The sequence below is a fragment of the Myotis yumanensis genome, unplaced genomic scaffold, assembly GCF_028538775.1.
Source record: "Myotis yumanensis isolate MYYU_CA2020_CCGP unplaced genomic scaffold, mMyoYum1.0.hap1 SCAF_17, whole genome shotgun sequence".
NCBI classification, from domain to species: domain Eukaryota; kingdom Metazoa; phylum Chordata; class Mammalia; order Chiroptera; family Vespertilionidae; genus Myotis; species Myotis yumanensis.
This window is the reverse complement of record NW_027223768.1, coordinates 13,864,544-13,874,458: the sequence shown is the minus strand read 5'-3', so window position 1 is coordinate 13,874,458 and position 9,915 is coordinate 13,864,544. Positions and strand designations below refer to the sequence as shown.

General features: G+C 46.0%; 1 protein-coding gene and 1 long non-coding RNA gene across 2 annotated transcripts in view; one reads left to right on the top strand and one right to left on the bottom strand.

Moving 5' to 3' along the window:
- Positions 1 to 3,918: 3,918 nt before the first annotated feature.
- Positions 3,919 to 9,188, bottom strand: SF3B4 (splicing factor 3b subunit 4). Its single transcript, XM_070396398.1, has 6 exons — positions 9,118 to 9,188; positions 8,542 to 8,670; positions 7,749 to 8,291; positions 7,231 to 7,437; positions 4,703 to 4,876; positions 3,919 to 4,540 (listed from the first exon to the last, which is right to left on the bottom strand). Exons 1-6 carry the CDS (start codon positions 9,149 to 9,151, stop codon positions 4,353 to 4,355), a joined length of 1,275 nt encoding a protein of 424 aa, XP_070252499.1. The 5' UTR covers positions 9,152 to 9,188; the 3' UTR covers positions 3,919 to 4,352.
- A 163-nt stretch (positions 9,189 to 9,351) lies between these two features.
- LOC138995637 (uncharacterized) overlaps positions 9,352 to 9,915 on the top strand; it is a 41,258-nt gene continuing 40,694 nt past the window's right edge. The window contains exon 1 of the long non-coding RNA XR_011468655.1: positions 9,352 to 9,907. This is a non-coding gene — a long non-coding RNA (uncharacterized lncRNA). The remainder of the gene's footprint in view (positions 9,908 to 9,915) is intronic.

Sequence of the window (9,915 nt, the reverse complement as noted above, 5' to 3'; positions counted from 1 at the left end):
GGTTATCATTTCTTTATTTTTTAAATATATTTTTATTGATTTCAGAAAAGGGAGAGGGAGAGAAACATCAATGATGAGAGAGAATCATTGATTGGCTGCCTCCTGCACACACACCCCCACCCCCACTGGGGATTGAGCCCACAACCCAGGCATGTGTCCTTGACCAGAATCGAACCCGAGACCCTTCAGTCGGCAGGCCGACGCTCTATCCACTGAGCCAAACCAGCTAGGGTGCGGGTTATCATTTCTAACAAGCTCTGGGCTTTGGTCACGTTCTCTGCCTCCCTGAAACTCAGTTTTCTCATCGGACAAATGGAGGGCTTGAATGAGATGCTACATCAGCTCCCTTTCGGATCTAACACTGTGTGGTTCTGCTTTGCTAAACATGGATGTGTCCTAGCGCTGGGGTATGTCATATGGAGAGGACGGGCAGACTAGGTCCCAAGAGACCTCACAGGTGGCATTTGTGGTGTTGAATTTACCACTGATAGGGATGTGGGCCTGGGTTTCAAAGACTCCAAGGCTACATCTAGGAAATACTCATTGTTAACAACTTAATGAAATATAAAGCCATAATACGTACACATTCCTTGGCCATGAGAAATTTAACTGTCACTCAGACTGAATGAAAACTCATGCCTGCACATCCGGCACATTCTCCTCCTTTAAGCTAAATCAGAGTCAGTGTCTATGTGTAAATGCACAGGGACATAACTGAACAGGAGTATTTGTATCTTTAATGGCATCTGGCCATCCCCAGTAAGGAGTCGCGCCAATGGGTTCAGAAAACTCTTCTTGGCTACAATCCTCCACCCCCATCTCTATGTTATGGGCAGCCTGGCTACTCCAACTGTTGGCAAAAGCACTCTTTCCAGGATGGTACTTGCAACAGCTGTGCCCATGTGGTTCTCAAGGACTCTCCCTTTACGAGGCTTCTATTGCTGACCTTTTTCCAAGGCTGACACATTCTTTGTTTAAGTATGCTAATATTTCCAATTAGGTTATAGCCAAGTACTGCTGGCAGGGAGCTGTTTCTTCTCTTTAAGGTGATTTTGCATACTCTCCACTGATCATTATTTGCTAAAATAGAAATCTTATACTTATAGAGAGAAAGCTTATATTTTTCTTTTTAATGTCTGAGGAAAAACTTGTTTTTTCCAGGCACCACGACCCCATGCATCTCACCAGCTATTTCTTCACAGTTCCCTTTGCTGGGTCCATTAACATTAGAGTTCTGAGGGGCTCAGTCCTGGGCCCTTCCACCTACTCTGTTCTCCTTGGTCACCTCAGGTAGTCCCATGACTTTACTGCTGTCTATATGCGGGTGATTCCCATATTTACCCCTCCAGTCCAGATCTTTCCCTCAAGCCAAAACTCAAAATCTCCATCTGTCAATCCAACATCACCACATAGATATCTATTAAGCATCTCATACTTCACAGATCCATAAATAAACTTCTGATCCAGGTCTTCCTGGATTGCCTCTTCACTAAGGTGCTCAGGCCAAAAAAAAAAAAAGACATGAAGTTAGTTATCTTTTTTCTCTTTCTCTCATCTCTACGTCAGCAGGTCTTGTCAGCCCTACCTTCAAAGTATATTGAATCCACCACTTCTCACCAGCTCCATCACTTCCTCCCTAGTCTAAGCCATCACCATCTGTCTATAGCTACTGCAACAGCCTCTTAACTGGTTTCCCTGCTTCCAATCTTGCTCCCCTGAAACTTATTCTCAGCAGTCAAGTGATCCTCTACAAACAAATCAGATCTGATCCAGCAAAGAAATGAGTACATATGTCCCACAAAAAGACAAGTATAAGTATTTTCATAGCAACTTTACTTGTAATATTCAAAAACTTCAACTGTTAACCAGAAAATCATTAAACTTGGGTAAACTAATAGTGGTATATTCATTGAAGGGAATGTTATGTAACAAATTTTTAAAAGACTGAACTATTATATAAAATGGCATAAAAAGATCTCACAAATAATGAAGAAGCCAGATCTTAAAGAGTACATACTAGAAAAAAAAAGAGTACATACTATATGATTCCATTTATATAAAGTTCAAGAAAAATGCAAATTAATCTACAGTAATAGAGAAAATAGTGGTTACTGTTTCCATCCTGGCCCCAAAATTCCTCCTGCTACATACTCTCACCCTTGATTCCACTGTCCCCTTCATTCACTATATCCATTCTAACTACAAGTCCTACTATTTTGCTTTTAAATACCTCCCCAATGTATTTCTTTGTCTTCATCCCAGCTCCTGCTACAGCCCTCATTTACTTCATCTCTCACCTGAATTATTGCCTGATACATAACTTGGTACTTGCCCCGGTCTTCATCTCTCATATCTACTTCACACTGCTACCATGGTTCTAAAACACAAATCTGCCACTCCCTTGCTTAAATCCCTCCTGTGGCTTCCATCATGGACAACAGCTTCCCAACCAGTGTTTTGACAATGTGTGCAGATATTAATTCCCTCAGCACTTTGGGCTTCTCGGCAAAGCCTGGGACAGCTAGAATTCCTGAACCAACTGCCTCCAGCCTGAAGCAGCCATGTCCCTTGCCCTCAGTATGCCGTTTCAAATGGCTCTGTGCCGTGATGTGAAAAAGAGCTGAGAAGCACTAATCTGTGGGAGCTCCTAAACCGGCTCTGACCTCATCCTGCCTTCAACACCAAACATTCAAGTATCACTTTTTTCCAGGAAGTTTTTTTAGATAGCCTTCCCTGTGCTCTCAAAATATGTATTTTTAAATCTTTATGGTTCAGTATTACATATATCCCCTTCCCCGCCACCCCCCCCCCCCCGCCCGCCCGCCAATTGACCCCTTCTAGGCCGCCCCCAGCCCCCTCTCAAAATGTTTTATTTCATAGTAATAAATGTCAGTCTATACCCTTGGTAATGATTAACAGCAGAATGGCCTTGCTCATCTTCGCATCCTCTGCTGCCCCAGCACAGTCCTTGTAGGTACCACAAAAATGTCAGTCAGAGAATGAAATGAAACAAAAGAGCAAGAGGGCCAGGCTCACCTTTTCTTGCCTAGGGTTTAGGAAAGTTTATGGTTACATAAGTCAAAACTGATAGCTGATAGCTTCGAGAAGGGGGTGATACAACCAAATTAAATGTGGCAAAGAACAGAAAGAGGAAAAAAAGCCATTGGATTTAGTCTAGTTACTGAAAGTCTTTGATTCAAATGTGATGTAAATCAGAGTTCCTATGTCCCAATTCCAACTTTGTTTTGCAGTATATGGTTCCAAAGAAAACCACATTAACGTAGATGTTTAGCTAGCTTTCCTCCATCTCTCCTCCCGTCTGCTAATTGTATCAACTTCCACTAGTTTTTGGTTTATCCTTACATTTTTTAAATATAAACAAATGTATTCATTATGTACAACCCGTAAGATAGGTAAAGTGGCACACTATACATTATTCTGTGTTACTATCTTTACTCTATATCCTGCAGATCTTTTCACAACAGTATGTAGCATCTTCCGCATACTTTCTACTCAGCTCAGTACTCCATTGTGTGAATTTACCAGTTTATTCAATCAGTCCCTGACTGATGGATACGAGTTGTTTCCAATCTGGTTACTACAAACAGCACTATGTTGAATCACTTTGTGCGTGTTACTTCAGTTTGCCGGCATATCTCCAGTAACTTTACTTCTGTTCTCACTTAATAACCCTCTGCCACTGATACTGAGTCTCCATCCTATTAACTAACTGTATAAGCTTGACATAAGGAAACAATTGCCATAGTGCAGTGGTCCAACAATTACAGCAGCACATTAAAAACTAAGTCTTTAAATGTGGAATAAACGCCCTCACTCCTACATTATCATTTTTCTCCCAATAAACAGACACCTCTTCTTACAAAAAAGTTACTTTGTCAAGGAAAACACCACAAAGAATAGACAAGGAATTTAGCTTTATTTTCTGTACATCTGCAAAACACTTGGGACCAACATAGAAAAAACAACTTCCTGTTTTAAAAAATTACACTTTAAAAAAAGGCCTATGGGCCCTGGCTGGTGTGCCTCATTTGGTTGGGCATCTTCCCGTGCACGGAAAGATTGCTGGCTATATTTTGGGTCAGGGCACATGCCCGAGTTGCCAGCTTATCCCCAGTAGGGGGCATGCAGGAGGCAGCCAATCAATGTTTTGCTCTCACATCAATGTTTCCCTCCCTCTATTACTCTCCCTTCCCTCTAAAAATCAGTAAAAAAATCTTAAAAAAAAAAAATGGGATCAAGGCCTTAACCCCAGGAAACTACAGCAACTCTGATTGGTCCAAGGAATTGAAAAGATATTGGGGAAATAAAACAAGAGGAAAGAGCATGAGAAATTACTGAGGGAGGGGGCCTCGAAGTGGGCCACGAGGGGGAACTGGAGGCCGGGGAGTGGGTCTGGGTGGAGGGAGGGGCCCTCTTTGGTAGCCATAGGGTGGGGGTCGTGGAGGGCCAGTGTATCCATGAGGGGGCATCAGTGGAGGAGGTCCACGCATACCATGGGGAGGCATAGGACCTGGGTGACCTGTGAGAAGAGAAAGAAAAGTTAGTAAAAGCAAGAAATAGGAGATAGTTGATGCTGGGAGAATGCAGGGAGAATAGACAGAGCAGGGGAAAAGAGGTGTGACAAAGGAAGCCACAAGAACATGATGTATGAGGAGATGGGAGGTGGCTAGAGCCTACTCACCCATGGGAGATCCAAACGGAGGCCCTCGAGGCGGCATGCCCATGGGAGGAGGTCCGGGATGAGGCATGCCAGGTGGTGGTCGTGGTGGGGGCTGCCCCCCAGATCCTGGGGGCCCAGCATGGGGGTGTCCTAAGCCATGAGGGCCATGGTGGGCCAGCTGCATCTGAGACATGCCTATGACAGACACACAAGAGAAAGGGCAGTTAAAATGGAGTGACAGCCCTAACTGGTTTGGCTCAGTGGATAGAGTGTCAGCCTGCAGACTGGAAGGTCCCAGGTTTGATTACAATCAGGGGCATGTACCTTGGTTGCGGGCACATCCCCAGTAGGGGGTGTGCAGGAGGCAGCTGATCGATGTTTCTAACTCTCTATCCCTCTCCCTTCCTCTCTGTAAAAAATCAATAAAATATATATTTTTAAAAATCTTTAAGAAAAAAAAATGGAGTGACATCAGGAAGAGTATGGAAAATAAGGCTGATTAAAAAGTGCACCTATCCTTGAACACATTCCAACAGTACAAACCAACCAACTACCCAAGCAATTCCTCCCTCCTTCACTTGCTCTTTCCATGATTTAGGCACTGTAATAGTGCTGCAGAAGTACATGACAAATGGAGTGAATTAGTCCGGCGGTCACCAACCTTTCGGTCCTCATGACCGCTGAATTAGTCTATTGATAGAATTTGGAAAGGTCACAGAGATACTATCTGAGCAAAGATCTATTTCTAAAGGATGAATAAGAATTTTTCTGATGGACAGAGTAGGAATAGAACATCCAAGGCAGAAAAGATTAGAATCATAGGTGTTTTTTAGCAACACCAAGTTCCAGGAGAACCAGTAATTTTGTTAACCAGGTGCCAGATCAAGAAAAGTCTAGAATGCTATGGCAATGAGTCTGGAATTTCTCTGTAGATAAAAGGAAACAACAGAATAATTTTTAGTAAGGATGTACAAACATGTGTTTTAGAAAAATAACTCTGTGAAACTATCAAAGGTAGAGAAAATTGGAGTCAAAGTGAGAGGAAGTTCCTACAATAAATTAGATGTTAAATAATGAGAGTATGATGCCCTGACCAGTGTGGGCCAGTAATTAGATTGTCAGCACGTGCACCCAAAGGGCTGAGGTTTTGATTCCAGTCAAGGGATGCATGTGGCCAGCAACAAACCAATGTTTCTCTCTCTCTCCTTCCTTTTCCCTCCTCTCTCCCTTCCACACTCTCTAAAAAACAATGGAAAAATATCCTTGAGTGAGGATTAACAAAAGAAAAAAAAGAAAGAATCCTATATAATAAACAGCTAATATGCTAATTAGACCAGACTGTAGAACGACCAGTGGGCGGGGCCAAGAGGCAGCCAGGGCTGCAAAGGCCTACTCTTGCACGAATTTTGTGCATCGGGCCTCTAGTAAGGGTATAAGAGTCTGAAATTGGGCACTGGCAGTCAGGGCAGATGCCAAAGATAGAATAGTCAAACATAGCTCCAAGATTTCTGAATTAAGCACCTGAAAACAAAGAATACTAGAGGAAGAATAGGGTTGAAAGGGAAGGGTAGAAAAGTGGAGCTGTCCATTTAGCAGCAGGATTAGTGTCTAGAACAGGGGTGGGCAAACTTTTTGACTCAAGGGCCACAATGGGTTCTTAAACTGGACCAGAGGGCCGGAACAAAAGCATGGATGGAGTGTTTGTGTGAACTAATATAAATTGAAAGTAAACATCATTACATAAAAGGGTACGGTCTTTTTTTTTTTTTTTTTTTTTTAGTTTTATTCATTTCAAACGGGCCGGATCCGGCCCGCGGGCCATAGTTTGCCCACGGCTGGTCTAGAATGTTAATAATCATGAATCAGAGATACAGATCAGGAAGCATCGGTGTGCAAGTAATGAAACTACACAGGTACAGAGAAAAAAGAGTCTACTAAAGTGGCTGAGATTGAGGAGACAGAAAGATAAAGATCCAGAGAAACCAAGAGATAAGATTTTCAAACAAAAAGACATAGACAACTCATAGACAGACAACAGTATGGTGATTACCAGAAGGAAAGGGGGGTGGAGGGAGGTAGAAATGGGTAAAGGGGAATAAATGGTGAGGGGATGTATTACAGAATTGTACACTTGAAACCTATATAATTTTATTAACCAATGCTCCAATAAATCCAATAAAATTTCTTTTAAAAAGGCAGGGCTAGTTTTGAGTAAGAACAAAGGTCAAACTAGATAAGGAACAGAAGTGTCCCCTAGATTTAGCAATTAGGTCACTGCTTTGGGGTAAAAGTCAGAGGAAGTATAAGTTAAGGAAACAAAAAACAGCAAGTATAGTTATACCCTTTAGAAAAACTTAAATGGAGACAGGGTGGCAGTTGTTAAAGTAAACAGAGTAAAGTATTTTGTGTTTCTTCTTATAAAATACTGTCTGAAAGAAAGTTCAGCTCTGGAACTATCTATTATTGTTAAAGGAAAAAGGGCAGAAATAAGTGGTGATAGAGATCCTCTTTCAAGCTCATCCCTCCCTTTCCCAGCAAAGAACACCTACCTGGATGGGGCATCCCACCCGGTGGAAATGGGTGAGGATGTGAGTGTCCGTGTCCAGGATGTCCAGCCCCCGGGGTTCCTGCTGAAGGGGGCCCATGTCCTCCAGCCCCAGGAGGCATAGGTGGTGGGGGCATGGCTGGGGGAATCCCAGGTGGAAGGGCTCCAGGAGGCGGCACTGGGGGTGGGAAGGAGCCAGGAGGAGGCATGCCTATAGAGGATATGGAAGAAGAATTAATGATAGTGAGGAGAGAATGTCTTTAGCGAGCCTGTTCCAGCGTGGCCTCTCCACGTAGGATGGGCTCTTTTCTCCTCCTCCCAGCTCTCTCAAAAAAACGTTAGCCAATACAAACAACTTCAACTTCCTGGAGAAACAGCAACTTTTCTCCCCATCACAACCATCACACCTCAATCTTCCTCTCATCACACAGTGACTCAATATCCTCCTTTATTATTCTTTTTCCTTCTTCCTGCCCTACCCACCAAACCCAAAAAAAACATAGTTTGAATCAAAAACTTTACCTGGTGGAGGAAGTCCAGTTCCCAATGATGATACTACAGGATTGGGGGCAGAGGGTGGAGGTGGTGCATCTGCAAACAGCTGATGAGGGCGATCAGCCTGGGAGAGTGGGTTCTGGGCTGCCAGAAGGCGCTCGGCTGCTGAGCCATGACGTTCACCCTTGGAGTCCTTCTTGAAGGCATAGGACACAGTGATAGGGCGGTTGCAGAGGTACTGCCCATTCATAGCTTCAATCGCTGCGTCCGAAGCATCAAACGAAGCAAAATTAATAAAGGCATAACCTTTGGAGTTGCCTGTGTCAGGGTCCCGCATGATCTTGGGGGTTTGTAAAATGACCCCAAAGGCGCTGAAAGTGTCATAAAGCAACTTCTCATCAATCTCTGGGTCCAGGTTCCCAATGAAAATGTTGGCCCCCACATCCAGGTTTTTGTTGTGAGCTGATGCTTTGTTCACCCGGATTGGCTTCCCATACAGTTTGATCATGTTCATGATCTTAATGGCATAGTCAGCATCTTCCTCGCTCAAGAATTCCACGAAGCCATAGCCTGGAGAAGTAGAAGGGAGGAGGTTAACTTAAGCGAAGTGGTGCAAAACGGAGTACACCTCATCCACCTTCCAAAGCACCCAAAATAAGAAAGAATAACCTCACTTCCATTGAGAATGGTCCCAGAAACAAACTGTGCACAGACGTAAGAGACAGAAATGTTGAGGTTGCTTATTGCAAAGCAGCCGCGAATACTGCTGGGATTCTCAAAGAGCAGCGTGTCCCCTCAGTGCAGCAGTGCACGGACTCACCTTGGTGCTGACCAGTGACCCTGTCCTTGGGCATGTGGGTGTTAACGACCGGCCCGGCCTGGAGAAACAGCTCCCACAGCAGCGGTTCGCTAACCTTCTCGTCCAGGCCCCCCACGTACACGGTGGCATCTGGACGACGGGAGAAGGGGGTTAGGGCCGAGAGGAATGGACAGGAAAGGGGACGACAGGAACATGAAGGTGAAAACCAAGCGGGGTAAGTGGGGGTGGAGACAGGGTATAGGAGCAAAAAGAAAACAACAAAAAAACCCGTTAGATGAAGCCCATACACCTCCCTTTCTACAGGAAAAACAGAATCTTCTTAAGCCTAACTTAGAGTTCTGCTGCAAATTCTCTTTACAACTTTCTTATCAGTGGGAAGGCAGAAGATTGGGCATAGAAAGCATCACGCCTACAGGCCTTGGCCCGAACCCGCCCCCCCCCCCCGCCCCCAGCGGGCACCGGGCCGGTCTCGCGCCCCCGGGGAAGCCCAGTCTCCCTCCCCGACGGAAACACTGGCGGCCACAGAGGAGCCTCCCGACCCGCGAAGCCCATTCCTGGCTCGTTCCCTCCAGTCACCCTGGTTCCGCTCGGAGATCGGCCCGGCCGCCATGGCGAAAGAGCTCCCGCCGTCTCCAGGCAGCGACTCCGCCCCCCGACCTCAGTCACTACTTCCACTTCCGGGGCGAAGGCGGACGTAGGGGGGCGGGCGGGCCGTGGCGGTGGGCGGAGCCGGAAGCGGCCACAGCGGTGGGCGGAGCCGGAAGCGGCCGCGGCCATCTCAGGGGCCGCCGTTCCCAGGTGCGGCGGGGTGCCGCGAGCGCTCAGGGCAAGGAAGGCAGGACGGGAACGCCAGACCCTCCCCAGGCTGAGTGAGACGTTGCAGGACCACACTGTTTCCAAAATGTAAACTTGAAAACGAAAGGAGCGAAACTTTTCATAGATTTTGTTCCTCAGAGAAGGGTGTGCGGAGGAACCCCCTCACCCAAGGACAGCTCGGGGGCAGCCCTCACCCCTCCCCGCAGCGCCAGCCTGGGCTCGGTTAGGTTTTTGTCTCCTTCAAGGGAGGGATTGCAGTGTCGCCGCTGAAGTGACGTCTCGGCTCGCGTCGCGGTTATTACCTGAGGGGTTCCGGGGAACCCGAGGCTTACAGATGAGGTGTGACCGGAGCTGAGGGGCGGTTGACATTGAAACCCAGAGGCTTCAACCTCCAGAACATCCCTGGCCCCAGCAACCACTTCTTGGTATGCTTTTGCACCACCTGTTCCTCAGCGGGAGGCACGGAAAAGGAAACTTTTCCCAAATTGCACGTGAAGTTTGCAGAGCCTCCCCCGACCCATCCCTTATTTCCTGATCAATAATTTGCTTGGTGAGTGC

Excerpts from the sequence above, each read along its gene's own strand:
- SF3B4 (XM_070396398.1), bottom strand. The coding sequence starts at position 9,151 with ATGGCGGCCGGGCCGATCTCCGAGCGGAACCAGG. Across the intron at positions 8,671-9,117 it reads GATCTCCGAGCGGAACCAGG|ATGCCACCGTGTACGTGGGG; the intron begins GTGACTGGAGGG and ends CCCGTCGTCCAG. Across the intron at positions 4,541-4,702 it reads TCCGTTTGGATCTCCCATGG|GTCACCCAGGTCCTATGCCT; the intron begins GTGAGTAGGCTC and ends CTCTTCTCACAG.